The sequence below is a fragment of the Dama dama genome, chromosome 33 (assembly GCF_033118175.1).
Source record: "Dama dama isolate Ldn47 chromosome 33, ASM3311817v1, whole genome shotgun sequence".
Lineage (NCBI taxonomy): Eukaryota > Metazoa > Chordata > Mammalia > Artiodactyla > Cervidae > Dama > Dama dama.
The window spans coordinates 54,486,508-54,508,481 of record NC_083713.1 but is presented as its reverse complement, the minus strand read 5'-3'; the positions used below and the strand labels follow the sequence as shown (position 1 = coordinate 54,508,481).

Sequence of the window (21,974 nt, the reverse complement as noted above, 5' to 3'; positions counted from 1 at the left end):
GGCCTGTCTTTGATTCTCCACACAACCATTTCTGTGTGACACAGGACACCTCCCTGAGCTGCAAGTTTTTCATCTTTGTGTGCCGTTCTGTCCTCAGACGCTCAGTCATTTGTCCGACTCTGCGACCCATGGACTGTAGCCCGCCCAGCTCCACTGTCCATGGGGATTCTCCAGGCAAGAATACTGGAGTAATAATGCTCATAAAGCTCTCATAAAGCTGTTGTCAGGAAGCAATAAAATGATGCACTTGAGTGGCACAAAGCCAGGGCTGAACACACATTAGCTTTTTTATCTGAGAGAAGATGGCTTGCCATATAGCACTTGAGGTTTAGAAAAACAGAAGCAGAAATTTCCACTGGAGGGCCTGATAGCAGGATCATGAGCCGAGATGTGCCTGCTGATTGTGTCACGTTGTCTTAGTAGCCATGTTGTTCTGCAAATATGGCTCATCCCCTGGCTGTAGCCTTTGCCAACCTGTGTTGCTTGGCTTTTTGTGCTGACTCTTTGTTGTAGCTTCTCTGTGCCCCTGGAGCCATGTTCTGGGCTGCATCAACTTCCCTCTGATCTAGCTGGCTTCACCTCACTCCCAATGTACCAATGCCTCATTCCGTCAGTCCCAGCAGTCTGCCAGGTCTTTCAGCTTGGTGCTGAATGTATCAAGGGAATATCTGGCCAGAGGAATGCCAGTAAAACATTACTTCAGCCAACTGAAGAGAAAATTCCAAATTGTAGGTTAGAGAACATTTAAAGCAAGGAAAGTTGGAGCAAGGAAAAGAAAGAAAATAAAATTCTTAATAGGAAAATTTAGATGTTTTCCCTGCCTACAGAAAAAAAAAAAAAAAAAGCTTTCATTGAAAATATAATAAACCAATAGATTCAGAAGGAAAAAAGAAACAAAGGATCTTAAAGGGAAACATTCAAAAACACCAAATTATCCAGATCATTTCATTGTTTAAGATACTCTGTACCTAAATGAACCACCTCCAAAAACTGCATGAATAGTCACATCAGCACAATTGTATGTATAACTAACTCAGTTATATGATGTATGATATTCACTTGGAAGCTAGAAGGAATAAATCCAGCTTGCAAAGAAGCAGAACTTACTTTTGGTGAGGGGGTGCTTAGGTCCTGAGAAAATCTTGCTTAACACATGGGTGGCAAGAAATAATACAAAAGGAGAAACTTGGGGAGGCCAACTTTGTATCATTAGTTAAGAACAGTTATGTATTGTATATGTATCCAACATAAACACTTGGCTAAGGATGTTATTCTACTGACAGTGTTTGCCTTTCCTTATGGTCATCAGCTGGTGACTACTGCTACTTGGCTGCGAAGCACTTCATCCATAAAGAAAAGCACCATAAGTAATAATGAGTGTGAGTTTGTGTTCATTGCAAAGCAAGAATTCAGCTTCAACAAGAGTTTTTTTATCCAATTGAAATGAATCAAACTGTTTAACCTAATTGGGCTTCTATAAATCAGGAGTGTTGTCATATTAGTAATCCTCCCAGATAAGGCATTGCAATGAGGCGCCATGCAAAGAGTACAAATGTATAAACACAAAATGAATAGAATCCATTGACCCTCTGCTATTTAGAAGCCTTGTACATCTTCCCTCTATTATCACTACTTAATAAAATTACTACTTAACAACTGACGTTAGTAGGTCCTTTTAACCATTGAGAGACTGGATTTTTCCTTTCTGTGACTTTTTCTTCAGTCTGCACATACAACCACAGAAAACCTCATCTTTTGATGATTATAAGGTAATAAAATATGCTAGTAAGGTAGGTAACGTACATCCATTGGAAACTGGGTTTTTTAAAAGACAGATTATATATGTTGTGTAATTTCTTCTAAAAAACGAAGCAGGTATGTTCTAACTTGAAAGGACTACTGATTTATATCTCATTATAGATACATTTCTTTAAATGTCTTTCAAATAGTTGTCTTTGAAAATTAATATATATCTAAAGTCACTATTTGTCTACTTTGACACTTCTATGCAGCTATAATTTTTTTCCTATACTCACTTAAGGGTAACTTGGTTCAAATGCTCCCAGCAGCTTTCCTCTCAAGTTTCCAGATTCTTTCTCATCCAGGAAGGCTTTGTAATACTTCTATACATGTATCTGATTTCCTTTTGAAATTACTTTTACCCTGAATGGCACATTCCTGGCACATATACGACCATTTCCCATCCAAATCCCATGTAGACATTGTTGATTGGTCACATTGCTCTTTCAGCTTCAGGGTCGCTCCCCACAGAGCAGACAGCCACCATCAGCCAGGTGAAGCGAACCTGTGTGTCAGCTCAGCCAGAGTGGGTCCCTTGGTTCATTGCCACCATTCTTTTATAGGTGTTATGAAAACAAAAATGCAGACTACAGACACACCCTTATGCTTCCAAGAGAACAGGAGGCTTGTGTCTGTTTCCTCAAAAATTCCCTATGTCTGCCTCTTTGTTTCAATCTTTATTTTAATAAATAAATATATGTCTTATAGTAAAGATATGCATGCTGTGCTGTGCTCAGTCAGCCAGTCATGTCTGACTCTTTGCGACCCCATGGACGATAGCCTTCCAGGCTCCTCTGTCCATGGGGCTTCTCCAGGCAAGAATACTGGAGTGGGTTGCCATGCCCTCCTCCAGGGGATCTTCCCAACCCTATGGAGTCGAACTGGGGTCTCCTGCATTGCAGACAGCTTCTTTACCAGCTAAGCTACCAGGGAAGCCCAGAGATATGCATATATATCGTGTATGTGTCAATTATATGTAAAGCATATTTGTATACCAGTAAGATATTATTACAACCCCTTAAATGTTAGGGTTTCCTTATCTTGCAGTTGAGAACTCTGCTTACCATGTGTTTCTGAGCTTGTCAACTTTCCTTACCAATCATTTCAAATTTGAGGAAGGAAAAAAGAGTTTAAACTTTGCGTGTATGTGTTAAATTGTTCAACAACAGGATTTAGTACACAAAGAAATTAGAACCCCTCTAGCTCAACTGTCTGATTTTCCAAAAGAGGAAGCTGGGGATGAGAAAGGTTAAGTGAATCCCCAAAGTCCTACATGAAATAAAAAGTGGAGACAGGGAAGAAACAGGCTTTCTGTGTCTTTGAACACATTGATCTTCCACCCAGTCATTAAACTGTGTGTGCTTATGAGACTAAAACTTCCTTACTGAATCGCCTTTTTCTCTAGGTTCCTATGGTATGCTGGGTCAGTAGGCCTCAGGGATGTCTACACAATACTCTAAGTCAGTGAGACGGGTTCTTTTTCATTTGGATGATGTAGACATTTCTGTAAAAAAGCAAAACTTATCAACACAGTCCTCATAACTCCTACATTCTATTTCTGACACCTTAACCTAAAGTAATTTCACACTACCTCATAAAAACCTTTGAAAACAGAGCATCCAAAGATGATATTTTGCACCTACTGAATTCTCTTTTCCAAAAAAAGCCTCTAAATGTTACATTAAATAGCTGTATTTCCAAATTCTATTCTCCAGTCATCCTCTGTGATTTTTTTCAAAAGAAGCAAAAAGAGAAGGCAGGGGAAAGGAGAAAGGGGAAAGGACTGACATGGAAAAGGACTGAAGGTCTTTGCTGATCATGTTGACTTGCCCTTCTGGACTTAAGAGAAAGCAGCTAACAAGAGTATCTGTGGGTAGCTTGGCTCTGACCGTAGCTAGACAAGTATTAGAGAGTATCTCATTTTTGTTCAGTTCAGTTCACTTTCTGTTGGAGCAAGAATGCATCTGGGTGAGGAAAAACTTAACCTGCCAGTGACCTATAAAGCAAAATCTATTTGTAATAACAGGAAGGTATAGAATACCCAAATTTCCTACTGCAAGGAAAATAGGAGTAAAGTAGAAGGTAACACACCACCTAAACTCAAAGATTTTGCAATCTAATTGAGGGAGATAAAACATATGTGCATGAAATAACTTAGAGATAAAAATAAAACATGTCAACAACAATGTAATACAATCTGAATGTTTAAATGCCAAGAAAGCAAATAACGAAGTGATCAGAATACAGTTCTTAAAGGCTTCCTCGTAGAGACAGGCTTAAATATGGTTTTGGATATGGTGACTGACACACAGTGCAAAACAATTCAAATGTGTGTGGCTATAAAAATAGGCAAGCAGGGAAATTGACCTCCATCCCCTGGATTAATGCAATCTGCTTGTGTTATCCTTTTTTTTCTTTTTTTACTTTTTTATAATTAATAGATTTTACTGGTGGGCTATCGTCCAGAGGGTCAGACACAACTGAAGCAACTTAGCATTCACGCACACATTTTTCAGAACAGATTTAGGTTTACAGAAAACTGAGTAGAATGTACAGAGAGAGTTTTCGTATACTCTCTACTCCCCTTCCCCCTGCTCCCCAAAACACACATACACAAACTCAGAATCTCCCCTGTTATTAACATCTTGTATTAAGTACATTTGTTTTAATTGATAAGCCAATATCAATACATCATTATGAGCTAAAGTCCATAGTTTACATTAAGGTTCACTCTTAATGTTGTAAATTACCTGGATTTTGACAAATGTATACTGACATGTATGCACCATGATATCATACAGAATAACTCTGCTCCCTAGGACTCCTCTATGCTCTGCCCAGTCATTTCTCCCTCTTCCCAAACTCCTGGCAACCACTGATCTTTCACTATCTCTAGATTTTGCCTTTTCCAGAATGTCAGATGCTTGAAATCATATAGCCTTTTCAGATGGGCCTCTTTCACTTGGCAGCATACATTTTAAATGCATCTCTTCATGGTTTGAGCATGCACTCCTTTTCATTGCCAAATAATATTCCATCACCTCACAATGTGAATGTCCCACAGTTTGTTTATCTATTCACCCAGTGAAGGACATTCATAAGCATTTTAGATTTAAAAACAAAGTTATTTTTTTTTCTTAACCAATGCATTACTCAAGTAGGAAATTGATTCTCAGAACCCGTATTCTTTTTACCTTGAGACTTCTTTGTCTAGGGAAGTATGTTGTCATTTTTCTTTAACATGAGAGTAGGTGATCCTTTGTCTCCTTAAACTTGTGGGTCTTGAGCCACCTCACCATTTTGGTTTCACTCTTTGATCACATGAAAGCAAAGCTTTTTAAAACATATAACCAAAAGTTATAAAATTATGAGAATTATGAAATTAAGTTCTGAGTTTTTAAGTTGAACATGGTTACTATCAAGCATCTATTGTGGGTCATGTCTTTTCCTGTCCTTTAGAACTGCAATTATGGTTTACCTCCACAGTGAATCAGAATATAAAGCTAAATTTGAAATTATGCCTTTTTCTCTCTTTTTTTAGCCACAGTGTTAATTATATCCAAAGAAACAATTCTATGACTTTTACAAAAGTGACATCCTAGGCTGTTGTTGACTCTAACTGGAGCCAACTATCACCGGACACACCTGTGTCTCACTTTTTGACACCAAATAACCTTGATAACCAAATTACTCTAGTAATAATAATTTTCAAGGGCCCCTCCCACCATGGCATTTGAAGGAAATTGTCAATGAAAGCCATTTCCTTGGTTCCATAAATATGTATACATGTTGATTTTAAGATAGCACACAGGAGACTTTGCCAGAAAAATTTAAAAGTTCAAGCAGAAAAAATAATCACAGTATCTCTCTGTCATTTGCTGCTTTGTATTTGTTTCCTTAAAATGCACAGCTAAATGCTCCCTACATACAGATATCACTTGGTAGGCAGGGTGTATCTTATTACTGTGTTATTTTCCAGTACATTTGGCGTCGTTAAGGTAAAGTGTATTAACTTTCTCTCAAAGATGAAAACAGAGCTCTAGCAGTCGTGAATGCTTCAGCCATTGTCAGGAAGTTAAGAACTGACAGGAGGTCCAAATAACCAACTCTGCCTGGTGCATATACATCGTTTTCCCCTGGGATAGTCGGTCTAATCCTACAATGTATCTGACTGGCATGAATGTAGAATTACTTTCAATAAAGATTTTATTTCAAGCTTGGATGATTTCCCCCAAAACATCTTGTCACTGAGGCAAAGTATATCATAGAATATCTGATTTTTTTCCCTCCAAGTCAGCTTTTGAGGGCGAAAAATACACATTTCAACTCAAGTACTCAACTCAGGTCAATTCGCTGTAAAAATCACATTTTAACATATCTAGGCTGATTAAAGATTTGCTACGTTAAAGAAATCAGGGAGCTGTCAAAGAGAGCTTACTCTAAAGTCTGCAAATGTTAAGAATAAGTAACACATTTGCTCATCTACAGCTTGCACCCCGCCCCCCCACCCCTGCAGTAACCTCCACGTGAAGAGCAGGCAGGACAGATGACTCCGTGAGCTAATACCCAGCTTCTAGAATATTTGTCTTTTTGCAAGTAAGGAACATTTAAAGGTCACATCTTCCAATAAGTATGAGATTGTTTCCAGGCTATATGAGAAATATGAATGGCCAGGTCATGATCACTCCAAAACCATCTTCATTTCTCCTTCTCTCTGTCTTTATCATCTTCTCTTCTTTCATGATGCCAAATTAAGTCAGCATGTCAAGATAGGGGAATAGTCAGTAGCAGTACACTACTCTATTTTGAGTTCACTGAAATGTTTCATTTTGGGCTTGCTTACATTATTTCAGCCTTGCTGTCACTTTGTTTAATTTATACTTGGTTCATATACACTTTAAAATATCTTAGGTTACCTATAGCCTCACCCCTTACTCACTAAAAGCGCACAAATCACATGGCTTAGTTCTAATGGGATAGGAGTAATTACTTTAATATTTAATAATCATAGCACATTATATTTATACAATGTTTTAAATTCAAAATCCCTCTTATCTCTATTATTACATTTTATTACTAACATGTAATATTAAGATAAAATGTATGCTCAAGAATGAAAACTCAGCATGGATAACAGCAGATGAAACTTAGAGGAATGAAAAGGTCCAGATTTGAGTCATCACAGGTGATTACAAACGTGTGTGCTTGACAGTAGATACGTGAGTAAACCTGACATCCACGTCCATATGCAGGAACTTGCACAATTTATTTCTCCACCACACTACAGATTACAAATTCATGTGTGTAAAGGCAAAACAAATAGTTTCTATATTTAAGCCAAGTATTATATATATTTAAAGGGGTTTACCTTTCTGCAGATATAAGCATTTTACCTAAAATACAGTGTGATGGTCAGATTTCAGATGGTCAAGAAAAATGGTGTCATTATCTTTAGCTTCAACCATCTATAGTATAAATCAGATAAAAATTACGTTTTATTCTAAACTTTTCTCATCAGTTTTGTTCAAACCTGGTACATGTTAAAAATCTCATTTTCAGATAATATGTGGGAAAGAAAGGTACCCTGCATAGTTACAAGCCCTGAACTAGGTCTCAAGAAATGGTATCTCTGTTTATCTCTGCATTCATGTTCTCACCATCTCTGATGTACAAGAAATGTAAGTATTGTACCAAAATCAAAACTAATTTCCCCTTTGAGACCCTTTTTGCTTGTTTCTTTTCCCCAGAATTCAGATGTTTATGCATTCCACAAATATTTATTGAGTACCTAGTATGTATCGATCTAGATGGGAGTCGGGAAGACACAGCTGTGACAGAGAAGAGCTCCCATGGGCATCATTTCTGAGTAGGATGATAAGAAGGCAGGACTGTCGCAAACCAGGCATGATTGGAGGCCCATTCTTTTCAATGTTTTAAATTTAGTCCATTCAGAGTGTCTTCTAGACACTTCTAGACATCTTCCTGGGTCATTTCTAGGTCTGGAGGGCTAAGAATGGCCTAAGCATTCGGTGGGGGGCAGGGAGAGCATCCATTTATACAGTATCTCAGTCAGTATTGGTTGAGCACCTATGAGCCAAAGACTCATCCTGGTCTAGGAACACAGCACTGAACAGAAACAAAGCCCTGGTCCTTAAGATGTTTACATTCTGTTGGAGAAAGGTAATAAAGCAGATAAGCAGGGTAGAAAGTGTCTGGCTTTTGTCACCTGTCCTGGATGGTCTTCATTTCCTTTTGGATGTTTGTCTTCATCTCTAACTTCCAATCCCAGGTCTGGTATCGGTCACCAACAGACACTGTGAAGGTTATCTTGCCATCTTTGTGTAGATATACCATGCAGTAATTTGTATTTAACTCTTCCTGATACATTAAACATGAAGAACTCTGAGTTTTGTTTTGTTTTTTAGCTTTTTACTTTGCATTGGAATATAGCCGATTAACAAATAATTTTGTGATAGTTTCAGGCGAACAGCAAAGGGACTCAGCCATAAACACACATGTATCCATTCTCCCCCAAACTCCCCTCCCATCCAGGCTGTCACATAACACTGAGCAGAGAAGAACTCTTGAGATTTTGTTCTAACCCTAGGTCTGCGCCAAGGGAAGAATAGAGGTCTGTCTGATCTCAGAATCCTCAAACTTGCCCACAGTCTGTCCTCAGGAAGAGGGATAGGAAGGTTCCGGACCGAGCCACCTTGGACCTCACCAAGTCTCCATTCTCTTCTTAACTCTCCTCCCAATCCAGAGAAATCTTTCTCTTGTCTGGCAGCATGGTAACCTGGCTCTTCATCTACCTTCCAATCTACTGGTTAGGCCATCATTCCAATTCGAAGTTCAGGGCACTTAAGCCTTTGAAACCCCAAGGCCCAGTCCTTTGCAATTCAAATGCCCTAGTTTACAAAGAAACCAAAGCACTTTCTCTGTTCTTCTATTGTACCATCCCTCTACTGATGACAAAATGTTGTTGATGGAATCTTGGAGAAAAGAAAGAGGTATAAGCGAGGGTGGAGGAGAAACCTCAGTTATGATATATTATCCCACGTCATCTTTGACTTTCCCAGAATATTCATTCTTTCATCATTAATCTGGAAGCCCAAACCAAACCACATTTTAAATGTCATTCGATTTGCCATCCAGTATGGGAATCTGGAACATCTCTGAATGCCCCCTGATGGAGAACTTGTGTTCTTTTTATATGTAGAATATTTAATAACCTTGATAGTCCCCTTATTTTTATAGTATACATTTACAAAAACCTATACCAAAAATAATAATAACTAAATGACAGAATTATGAGGGATTTTTATTTTCTATTATAACTTGTCTACATTTTCTAAATTTTCTGTAATAAATGTGAATCTTTTGAAGCAGAATAGTCTATTTTCACAACTCTAATTCTTCATACAGAAGTGAAATTAGTCTGTGGGTCAATTTCAGGAACTGGATTTACTAGAGAAAAATAGACTTTTTCTTCCATATCATGTTTTTTTTTTTTTTTTGCATTCAGTCATCACAGCTACCCTAACTGCTCTTTCTTCTGAAGCAAAACACCATCAGTCCCTGTCCTCCGTCACGGAGCAGGCTGCCACTCAGATGCACACATTCACCTTGGAGCCTCAACTTGCACAGCCAGAGTCAAGTCACTGTGAAAAATATATAAAACTTATTTTCCCTCAGAAAGTAAAATTAAGTGTGGACGACTGAATGCTGACACACAAATGACAACTGCCTTTCTTTCGGCTCTTCTGGAACCTCTTAAACTAGGAGACAATTTTCTAGAAAACTGCTGAAGGTTTGATGTTGATCCCTTAGTGAAATAGCTGTTCTCGTCACCTATGTGAAGAGAAAAAAAAAGACGTTGATGAATTCTTACTTTGCATATTGATAGTATGTATTCCTTTTAGATTTATCTAAAATCATAAGGCAAATATTTAAGTTCCATATTTCCCACTAATGTCTTAATTAGGTGCCTCACTCTGCTTGGCCTAATTAATGCTGATCCATGCACAACCCCCAATGTTCTGTATCAAATGTTACTAGCACATACTAGTGTTTTAAATGCCTTATTGGACAAATTCCAAGTAGAGAATAATAAACTGTGTTATATTTTTTATTTTCTAAAAATACTCCCAACATGTCATATATTTCCTAGCCTTTCTCTTTTAAACCCAGGGCAGTGTCTATCTTTCAGAGTAATAAAGATCTGCATCTTCATCTAGGTGTTGCTGCCACTTAACTATGTGATCTCGATCAAATTATTCAGTGTTTCTCAGGCTCATTTTATCCATCTGAAAATTTTCTTTTATTTCTGAAAAATTTTTTAAAATGGAAATATTCATAGTGTATATTAAAGTTACAGTTATTTAAACAGTAAAGTGCTAGTTCAGAATATAAGCACAAATCAGCCAGAATAAAAAATACCAGGTGTTTTTGTCTGTGAGTTGTAGGATATATTATTGGGGGAATCAGCTAGCTATTGAAAAAAAATAGAGATTACCTTCACATTTCATATAGTAAAATACACTGAGATGAATTAGAGGATACAAAAATGACACCATTTTTTAAAAACTAGAACAAAGTATTGATGACAATTACCAGATTTATTTAAATGGATGAATTTTATAATTAAAAAATAATGATAGAAATTCCAAAAGAAATAATGCTAGATATGACCACATAAAAATATAAATAAACAAAATTAAGGAAAAATATAAATACAACAAAAGTAATGAAATATTATGCCATTTAACACAAAAAAAAACCTCAAAAATCTAATATGTACAAGTATGTTCATTGTAGCATTGTCTGTAACAGCGAAAAATTAGAAGCAACATAAAAGTCCATCAGCAAGGGAATGGTTAAATAAATTATTTTCATACTATGAAATGTAACAGCATTTTTCAAAGGATGAGGTATTTTTAAATGTACTGACTTGGAAAGATTCCCATGATATATAGTTAAGGGGGGAAAAGCAAGTTGTACTATAACATATTATGTATTTTTATCTCATTCTTTTTTTTTTTTTTTTTAAGAAAATAGATACTAAAGAGATTGTTGTTGTTCAATCACTGTCATGTCTGATTCTGTGTGACCCCAGGGACTAGCCCACCAGGCTCCTCTGTCCATGAGATTTCCTAGGCAAGAATACTGGAATGAGTTGCTATTTCCATCTCCGGGGTATCGTCCCAACTGAGGGATCAAACTTGTCCTGCATTGGTAGGCAGATTCTTTACTGCTGAGCCACCAGATGAAGCCATCCAGGTAGATGGATAGATAAATAGAAAAACATCCAGAAGGAGCACCCATCTGTTAATTATCGTTGTCTTGAAGGAGTTTGACTAGAAAAACAGAAGGTTTGACCTTTTCATTCTATATTCTCCTGATTAGCACACTTTTTAAAGACTGTGTGTTAGTTTTGTTATACAAAATAATTAAATGGATGAAACAAACAAAATTATATGCTCTCAATAAGAAAAAGGCAGGTGATATGAAAGATTATTCACAGAAGAGATAATCCATATTTTTGTGCTTTTTTAACTTCTTCCCCATTTCCTAAATTCAAAGAATCCTAACTTTAAACAATGACAGATCATTTTTCACCTATCAAGTTAGCAATTATTTTAAGAAGAATAAAATCTAGTGATAATAATGCTATCAGGACTATGAATTGTCATGTTACATATCCCACATTATCGTGATTTAAGAAAAGAAAACCTTTAACTTAATGATCTAGTGCGAATTCTCAAAGTGTGGTCCCCAGACCAGTTGTATCCTCTCAAGGAACTTGTGACTATTGTAATATTCTCAAGTCCCTCCCCAGAGTTGCTGAACCAGAAGTCTGAAGGTGAAGTTCAGTGATTTGTGATACAACCCAGTTTCTAAATTATTCTCATGGATGGTAAAGTTTCAGAACCATTGATCTAATTGCTACATTTCTACTACTGCAGTTTCTCAACAGCAGCAGTATTGACATTTGGGGCTGGATAAATTGTTTGGGGAGACTGTCCTATGCATTGTAGAATGTTTAGCACCATCCTTTGCCTCTGACTCACTAGAGGCCATAGCAACTCACCTTCTCCACTCCACCCAGTCATGACAATCTTTGATGTCTCCAGACATTGCGAATGCCTCATGGGAGATGTGGGAGTAGGGAGTTGCCCCTATGTGGAAACAACTGCCTAAAGAAATACTCCAAAAATGTAGAGAATGAGTACACAAAAAAAGGTTTTTTAATATAGTAATTACATTTATACTAAGAAATCATAGAGTACAAACCATTCTGTCCCATATAAGATAATTAGTAAAAGCTATGGTAAAGAATCTGCCTGCCAATGCAGGTAGACATAAGAGACACAGGTTCGATCCCTGGGTCAGGAAGATCTCCTGGAGAAGGGCCCAACCACCCACTCCAGTATCCTTGCCTGGAGAATCTCATGGACAGAGAAGCCTGGCAGGCAGCAGTCCATAGGGTAACACAAAGTCATGACTTAACATGACTTAAGCGACTTAGCATGCACACACATATATAAGACATAGGGCTTCCCAGGTGGCACTAGCAGTAAAGGCAGTAAATTGCCAATGCAGGAGACGCTGGAGACACAGGTTTGATCCCTGGGTTAGGAAGATACCTCGGAGAAGGGAATGGCTACCTACTCCAGTATTCTTGTCTGGAGAATCCCACGAACAGAGGAGCCTGGCGGGCTAAAGTTCATGGGGTCACAGAGTCGGACACGACTGAGAAACTAACTCACAATACACATATAAGACATGAGAACTGCTTATGACAGAAGTGAAAAATGTTGGCCACAAAATTATATAGAAAGTATTTTCTTGAATGTGTATGTAAATAAATTATTTATACATGTATATTGAATGCTGTCAGTGTCATTCTCCTGCTCAAAACCCAAGGATGAACACCTGTTCACTGTTAGATTTAAGTCCTAAGTCCTCCCCACAGCATCTCCTACCTTATCTGTCTCACTCCCCAGCCTTCAGCTATACTACCCTCTTCTCTATTCCCAGAACCACCCAGCACAACCTCACAACTGGGGCTTTCTACCTATGTTTTCCTGCCTGGAGTTTTCCTTCCTGTGGTGTGTGCACATAAGCTGCTCTCTGCCCAAGTGTCCTTGCCTTAGAAAGAACTTCTGAGTACCTTGTCTGCTATGTGTAGCACTTTCCACCTCTCTCTGCCCAACAAAATAATCTGGGGACTCTGTTATCTTCAGCCAGCCAGGCTCTACTCATTCTTAGCAAAGAAAACTCTCTGGGGATGGATTCTAGGCCATTAGGAAGGCCTTTTAAGAGGCTCCGAGGGTCAGTGGAAGAACCACCACTTCTCTTAGTCTTTCTTAAAGTACCTCCGTGCCGAAATCACTTTGTATATTAATTAGTGGATTGTTTCTTGTCTTGTTCCCCCACTAGATTATAAGCTGCATATGGGCAGGAACTTTGTCTGTTTTACTCACTGCATCATCCCCAACATCCAGAACAGCATCAGGCACCTAGCAGGTGTTGAGTAATAGCAGGTCTATTGAATAACAGATTTTAATGAATGTAAAATGATTACTTGAGTTACTGTTACAGTTATCGGTGTGTTTTTTTTCTTTATCACACTTTCCTTAACTTCTCAAATTCTAGTAGAATGTATTACTAATCAGAGCAAGAGAAATTACAGCTGAATTTTAATTCTGCCTTTGAAAAGCATGGTATATTGGAAGCACAGTGATTAGCATGTAATGGATACTCGGCAAATAGGGCTTTGGCTATGAGATCCCATTTTATATATGTTGTTGTCACCTTATAGAATACATATTACAACCGGAAATAAGCCATTTTTAAGTCTATGGGCTAGTCATTTTTTTTTTTTTTTCAGTCATTCCTCGTCTCTTATAGTTCTGAGTATTGCTTTAAAGATACATTATACTCTCCTTGTAATGGCCAATCAATAGAAATATGAAACAAGTGAATAATTGAAAATGTTCAATCTTTTGCAATGAAATCAATGCAAAGAGGGTACTCAATAAATGTAAAGAATAAGGCCATGTTAGCTGTTAATGTGTAACTACCATATAAAGTACCTTTTCCACAATGTACTTTGAAAGAATTACATACACATAGCTTCAAAGATAATTTAAAAGCAAAAATGTCAGAACATAGCAGTAATTCTCTTTTAGGAGGATAATTCTTTGCTTACTTTGGAAAACAATAATAATAGGATATTTAAGTATAAAATTGAAGATTTTACAATTAGTTTAAGCCAGTTGCTGTGTAAATTTGCATATAAAAATGACAGTCATCAGTGAATGACCACCTTGAAATATATTAGTTTTAAATGCAAATAACATTTGTAAATGCTCGTCTTCTTTTGTAATATTTGAAAATTTTTCTAACATACAGCCCTGACTTTAATGGAAAAAGTAGACTTTGTGCTAAGTCCCCAGTCTTAAAAAAAAAAAAAAAAAGGCCAGTGTAGACATGGCAGTATATTTTGTGCAGATTGAGAGTAGGCAAGCATATGGTTAGCATGGATCCCCCCCAAAGTAGTTATAGCACATAGGAAGCATAAATTGAGCACAGTGAAAATTTATTCTATTTTTAGCAGCTTCTCCTCACTGAAGTGGTCAAAGTCACAATTAATGTTTCACATACAGTGGATGAGCTGTATTATACAAACCAGGTGCGACCTGATGGCAAAAGTGCATTTACCACCACACTTTCTCCATTAGAGTTAAATCATCCTAAAGTCATGTGTGTCGGAAAATCACAGTAGTCCAGAGATAGAGAAGGGAATACTTATAATACACCTCCAACAACCTGAGGCTTGTCCTGCAGGCAGTTATGGGGCTTTCGACTTCCTTTGCAAGTCACTATGATAACAGCAAAGCACAAACTTAAAAGGAAGTTTGCATCCTTACATCTGTTTGTAGCTGGACTACTATTAAATGCTTTGGTCTTCTTAATTCAGCATTAATTTTAAGTTTTATAGTAAATCTCTCTTTCAGTTTGAATCATTTGGCAATGATTTTCAGCAACTAAGAAATTTCTTTGAGTTAGTGATTCAGCTCACTTTTGGAAAAAACTTACCTAGCTTAAGTCTGTGAAGATTTTTTTGTCTGGGGCCCAACATCTGTAGCTGTGGATTATAGATTGTTTCTAAATTAATCTAAAATTGATAAATCGTTGCTCCTTCCATTGGGGTCCGACAAAAAGTAACTCTGGCATTTCTTCTCCTTTTTGTGCTGTGAACTGTACATCACCTTTTTAATCTCTTGCCAGAAAAATGAATTCTTACCTACTTTAAGATTTTTATAAACTTAAATTTTACTTAGTGGTTAAAGAGCTTCTTTTACAAAGAATATATATCAAGTGCTATTTTGTGAACAAATTCATAAAATCATAATTATTCTTGTCAAGCTATTTTAAACTTAGCAGTTTTCATAAATAGCCTTTTTCAAAAGAGTTGCGGTTTAAGATGTTTTTCCTATTACTGAAGCATTCACAGGCAGTAATGTCTGAGCTCCTCACATTGCTTCAAATCAGGTCTCTTCACTGTAAGGATTTCTTGGGAGTAAACTAATGGTGAGTGAACAAACATGTAGAATTTCCAAATACTGATCTAAATGTTTTTACACCTTTTCACCGTCCAGCCATTTGCTGTATAATAATCTCTCAGCCATGTCACTGCTCTCACCTTTCTCATTCAGATGTGGTCTCTTTGCCTTTGACCTTTGTTTTGTCTTCAAAGAGCTTCCCAGCTGGTGCAAGTGGTGAGGAACCTACCTGCCAACGCAGGTAGACGATAGATGCGGATTCAATCCCTGGGTTGAGAGTGGGGTCGCTGTGCCCCACTCCAGTATTCTTGTCCTAAAAAGGGAGTTCCTTTCATTTCTTTGCTGAAAACAGGTTAAATGGTAGCTGAAAATTTACAACATTGTCATGGAGTTTAAGGCCAAATGAAATCTAAGCCCTGCCAGAGGGGTGGGACTTGCCAAAAGTGACCACGATCTGATCTCTTTGAGTTAGCTGCTAGAGAGTTCTGAAGCCTGAGTGGCAGAGGAGATTCAAATCCATGCTGTTTCAGACTTAGTAGATCCTTAGCAAAGCACACTAGAGTAACATGTCTCAATATATGCTCCTCCTTGTCACTCAAGAAAGAGGATCCACAATGTTCAAGTAAGTTAGGGAACACGTTAAGTTACACAAAGATGAACAGGGTTAGTTTTCTGCAGGACTTGTCAGAGCCTGTATTATGCTATTGTACATTGTAAATTTCCAAGAAGGAAAAATGGCATATAATTTTCTGCAAACTTATCTTACTCCAGACTGCTATTTTTGTGAAGTGTGTCACAGAGATGGTGTTTGCAGAACTCACTTTAGTGAAAGCTGTCCTGGAAGTACTGCCAAACCCATAGTAAAAATGTATTTGGTTTCTGAATCAGATCCTCCCCTCCAATAATACAGCTTAACTGCATTTTAAGCTACTGGAAGTATAACTTACTGTTTTTGAGAGTTTTCCATCTTAGATACTAGATTGCATTTTTTTTCCATTCCGGGCTTTCATTTCTTTCAGTAGCCTATATTTCTCCTCTGCATATGTTTTACTAGTTGAAGCCTTCAGAAATAATGGCACTTGCAATGCACAGCTAGTCCCCACAGCGAGAGAGGAAAGTATTAGATCCATTGATTTGAGGTTAAAAAAAAATAGAGATTTGAAGAATTTTGTAGGATAGTATTCTAGCTGTATTTTGAAATTGTGGTTGACTACTTATGTTCTCCTAAATCAACCACTTAACTGCTTAAGAATCTTTTGAGGTAGAGCATAGGTAGGTTCGTATTTGAATAGTGAAGTCTGTAACAGCATGAATACATTTTCCAAACATCCGCAGTTTGGGAGGCTTCTTTGCTAGACGTATCTATCACCACCTCTACTATAAAGGGGTTTAATCTAATGTGAATGTTGATATGAGAATATTTTTGCCTATCTACGTGAATCATATAATTCAGTAGTTGGTGATTTCCACCTGCAAATAGCCTTCACCCTCAGCATCTTTTCTAACCTAAAGATTGATTGATTTCTCAATACATCAACTACATATTGGTTGATATTCAGAACATAAATTGCCAATGAAATACACAGATACACACACAAGCATACATTTTGTAACAGAGAGTAGGCACGATAGTATGAATTCTATATAATATACATCCACATTTTCTTAACCTTTCTTAACTACATTTGATTTCTCTAAGTGTTATTGCAAGTTACTTAATTTTCCCAAACTTAGGAAAAAATTCCAAACTGCTAGGAAAATTTAACCTGCAGTAATGCAAGTATAACAAGAATACAGAACTATATATTATTTGGTAAAATCTACTTGTAACAGGATTACTTGAAAGCACCCATGAGTTAAAGCTGTTTTTATTAAAATCACATGGAAAGTGCACAGAGAAATGGATACAAGTGACACAGATTGAGATGGAATGAATGTTCTGCATTTACACACGAAGAGCACAAAATGAACACTCGACAAAGGGCAAATTCAGGAAACTGATGAACTGGCAGAAATCCGTTTTAGGAGCCCCTCCCACGATCCACCGGCCAAGAGAGAGAAACGTTTGCCGGAGGGGGGCCTCTGACAACCGCTCTGCCTCCTGCTCTTCACTCCACTGAAGCTCAGCCTTGGTTTCTTCTCTGGATTGGGTCTTGCTCTGGATTCTCAGGCCAGGACTTTGGCTGAGTGGGAAAAATATAAAGAACACTGGGACACTTTATAAATAATCCAGTCCCCTTTCTGCATCCTTTTACTCTCCCCACAGACCGAGTCCCACCAGCTGTGTCTTTCAGGTAGGGCTGAGTTACCCCTCCGGTCACCCCAGTTCCTCCAGACACCATAGACCTCTTCCAGTTTCTACCTCCATAACCTCCTGACAGCCATGATCGTCCCCTCCAGGAATCTGCTTTTGGACCTCGCTTGATTTCTAGCCTCCCCTTGAGGGTGTGGGTTCACTCGCTCAATCATGTCCAATTCTTTGCAACCCTTTGGACTGTTACCCAACAGGCTCCTCTGTAATCAGAGACACTTGTGGCTCCCAGCGACCCCAAATCTCACTGTTCCTGTTTTGACTGAAATGATAGCCATTATTAACTAGGAAACTCTATCTCTGTCTATCTGTCTTTATATTCTTCCTTTCCCTTTTCAGTCTCCCTGGATTCCCGGACCTCTTCTACTCTGTTGAGCCTATATCAGTCATTCACCTTCATACTTGAATAGTCTTTTACTTTTAATTCTACCAACTTCATGCTCTATGACCTCTGAGCCCTGTTCTCTGCTAGATAACTCTCATCAGCTTGGAACTTCGGTACCAATGGGTAATGTTGTGAAAGCAACTTTTACCTAATAGTTACTCAGTTAATTGATCAGTTATGTTATCTCTTTCCATATTTGTTTAACAAATTTACTGTTACTGCGGCAGAGTCAATGAAGAAGTTAGTATCCCAAAAAAGATACTACTTTTATTTTTTTTTTATCGGAGTATAGTTGCTTTACAATGTTGTGTTAATTTCTGCTGTAAAACAAAGTGACTCAGCTGTCTGTACACATATATCCCCTCCCCTTGGGCCTTCTACCCACCTCCACACCCATCCCACCCATCTAGATCATTATAGAGCACCGAACAAGACGGTATTACTTTAGATCCAAGAGAGAAAATCTGTTTTCCTTCTCAATGAATCTTACTAGTGATTTTTGTAATGAAGAGCTCTGGGAGAAGCTCAAGAGAGACTTTAAGCCAAGGTAAATAGGTGTGTTAAAGGGAAGCATAGCCCCACTCCATCTTTCCCTCCTCCAGGTTAGGAGAATGTTTTAAAATCATTACAGACATTTGGTAAATGTAGTAGCAAGTGGTGCAGTTTCTATATTCCAAAGGAAACTTTAAACTTGATGTCTCCGATAACACACCAATACTTTAAAATACGAGAATCCCTTCCAGAAATGTAGTCACGCCAACGTTACTCACAGGTATGAAGACTTTTCATATAAAGAAGAAGAAAAGTGAAAATGGGAGGCAGAATATCCTGAATATTTAGTCCAAGTTTAAGAGTCATTTTGCCCACAATGAATCCATTGTAACCAGACTGTCAATCACAATGCTACAGTGTGGAATAAAAATCCAGACCCTCTTATGGAAGGATCTATAACCATGTGGAGAATGGCAGAGAGACAAGTCAGCCAATTACTAAGCATAGGAGCCATAACACACACCAGGGCAGTGATGTTTCCATGGGCGCTGCAGCCTGCTTGCCTGGGTTCGAGCCTCAGTTCTGTGTGACATCGGGCACTTCACCACTCTTGGCTTCAGTTTTCTTATTTGTAAAAAGGGCTTAATAATAGAATTGGACGTGAGTTTGAGCAAACTCCAGAAAATAGTGAAGGACGGGGAAGCCTGGTGTACTGCAGTCCATGGGATCACAAAGATTTGGACACGTCTGAGCAACTAAATACCAACAACCTCATGGGATTATTATGAGGATCAAGTGAGACAATAAAATTGCTTACAATGAAATCAATGATACTTCCATTTTCAAACCTAAGTAATAAGTAAAATAAACTTGCTTAGAATAATTCTTACTATTGACATTGACCAAATCAAGGACATCTTACCGGTCAGGAATTTGTGCTGTGGGAAGCCCCAAATCGAAGGCATTAGCCTTTCTCAGTGCCTTTCAGGAGAGTGAAGGCAGGGCCTTTTTCACAGAAATGGCCCTGATGGAGGTTTGTGGAGGGATGGAAAGAGAACAAGTCTTCTTCCTCTTGCCTCCATGCGTGGAGACTAGGTCAGCCCACACAGACCAGACACAGAGTCCTCTAGAGGACAAGCAGGGCTCCAATGGGCCCTGAGAACAGAGACCCCACTGCTATGTAGTGGTGTTCCCTTGCCTCACTATATTCTCTGTGCTCAGAGTTCCCTTGGGTTGGGGGGGTCTTGAAGAATGCAGAGTTTAGTATTTGTTAGCACCCTGTCCTTCCATATGCTTTCCCTTTTTTCCTTACATCACTGAATCCCCACTCTCCCAAATTTTAATATAAAACCAAGGAGGCCTCAATTGTGAGAATAAGCATTGTTTTGTTTTATTTTAAAGCCTCCACATAGAAGATGGGGCTTTAATTTCTTTTTAAGAGTCCCATGTTGATTCAGGCAAGGCACTACCATTAATAAAACCACATCCTAATGTTTAGTCTCCACAGTCCTCACGCAAAAAAACATTTCTTTGATTCCAGTGGGACTTTTTTCCTGTGCAAATGCTACAGGCTTCTGTATTTTATTGAGTGAAAGGGGTGGGGATACTTGTTATACACCTAAATGTTCATCACTTTGCCAACAAAGGTCTGTATAGTCAAAGCTATGGTTTTTCCAGTAGTCATACAGATGTGAGAGCTGGATCATAAAGAAAGCTGAGCGCTGAAGAATTGATGCTTTCGAATTGTGGTGCTGGAGAAGACTCTTGAGAGTCCCTTGGACTGCAAAGAGATCAAACCAGTCCATCCTAAAGGAAGTCAACCCTGAGGGATTGATGTTGAAGCTGAAGCTCCAATACTTTGGCCACCTGATGCAAAGAGCCAACTCATTGGAAAAGACCCTGATGCTGGGAAAGACTGAAGACAGGAGGAGAAGGGGACAATAGAGGATGAGATGGATGGATGGCATCACCAACTCAATGAACATGAGTTTGAGCAAACTCTGGAAGAAGGACAGGGAAGCCTGGCATGCTGCAGTTCATGGGGTTGCAAAGAGTCAGACACAACTTAGCACTTTCTACAAAACAGAGTACAAATAGCATTTTTCAGGAATACTTTACTCACACTAATCACTAAGAATTTAACTATTTTTTTCAGCTCTTGTTTCTACTCATAAATTATGCCTATATTGTTCTATTTTTTGCATCTCTGGCTTCTTACCTGTACTATGCATGTCTCACCTGTTTCCTCCATTGACTCTAGCCACTTCAAAGATTGAATCTTGTTAACTGTCACAGTAATTGTTGAAATTTATTCATTCCACATTTATTGAGCACCCACAGTGGCTAAGTACTATGAGGATAGAATCCTTCCCTTGAAAGTCATAGGTTCTATTTCCACCCAATAAAGCATAAGGAGCAGATTAAATAATGTTACGGTAGGTGTTTTCCTGAAATCTAAAATTGGTTTTGCTGGTGTCACATTCTCTGTTTTGTCAAAGCCAATCTCTGCCCTTACTTTCCTTCTTTAAGTTGAAATTTAAGAGAGAAAAAGAATTCAAGAACACAGAACTTTACAATTCAAAAACAGTCACAAGTTTTTATTTAAACTCCAATGGGTCTTTTTGCTTTCTCTCTCTCCATAGGATAGTGGCCAGAGCATCCAAGAACCTCATGTCCACTCAAAGCCTAGGGATTGTGTTTGGACCCACCCTTCTGCGAGCCGAAAACGAGTCGGGGAACATGGCGGTGCACATGGTGTACCAGAATCAGATCGCTGAGCTGATGCTGAGCGAATACGACAGGATCTTCAGCTGACTGACAGACACGGCGAGCTACTGAGTGCGCTCACATCTGTCTCGATGCCTAATATTTTTACATTTCTGTAAACATATTTCTGAAATATTTTTTTCCTTTCAAGCGACAGATGCCTCATTTTGTGAAAACTTAATGACGATTTTGTGTTTAAGTTCCAAACATTTGAATAAAATAGTTGACAATATTTGCCTATATGTCTTCTACATTAACCCCTTCACTGCTATGCCTTCCAGCACTTCTAGGCATACATTATGGATGCTCTACGCTGTCAAATAGTGTGCAGAGGACACAGCATATCCAAAAATAGCCTTAATGAGACTCTTGGGCATTGCACGTGTGCTTGTGTATGTGCAGATATGTGAGTGAGTGTGAATGTGACCGAGAGGACAGGTATGTGTTCACACAGGTGAACACCCTGGCCGCCTCAGGCCTGTGTTCAAACACCCCCGGGTATACAAGCAGAACTGAAAGAGGGGGCAAGACACAAATGAATAATTTTTAAACAGAACAAAAGAAATCAGGATTTCAACCAAAATAGACATACCTCATCTTTCAAGAACACTTTTGTAAGTGTAAATCTAGTCCAGCCATCCTTGGTGCT

General features: G+C 38.3%; 1 protein-coding gene across 1 annotated transcript in view; it reads left to right on the top strand.

The window, feature by feature from the left end:
• Positions 1 to 21,557, top strand: part of ARHGAP15 (Rho GTPase activating protein 15) — a 678,501-nt gene extending 656,944 nt beyond the window's left edge. The window contains exon 14 of the mRNA XM_061135692.1: positions 21,202 to 21,557. Coding sequence (XP_060991675.1) covers positions 21,202 to 21,373 — 172 coding nt within the window. The 3' untranslated portion in view covers positions 21,374 to 21,557. The remainder of the gene's footprint in view (positions 1 to 21,201) is intronic.
• Positions 21,558 to 21,974: the final 417 nt, after the last annotated feature.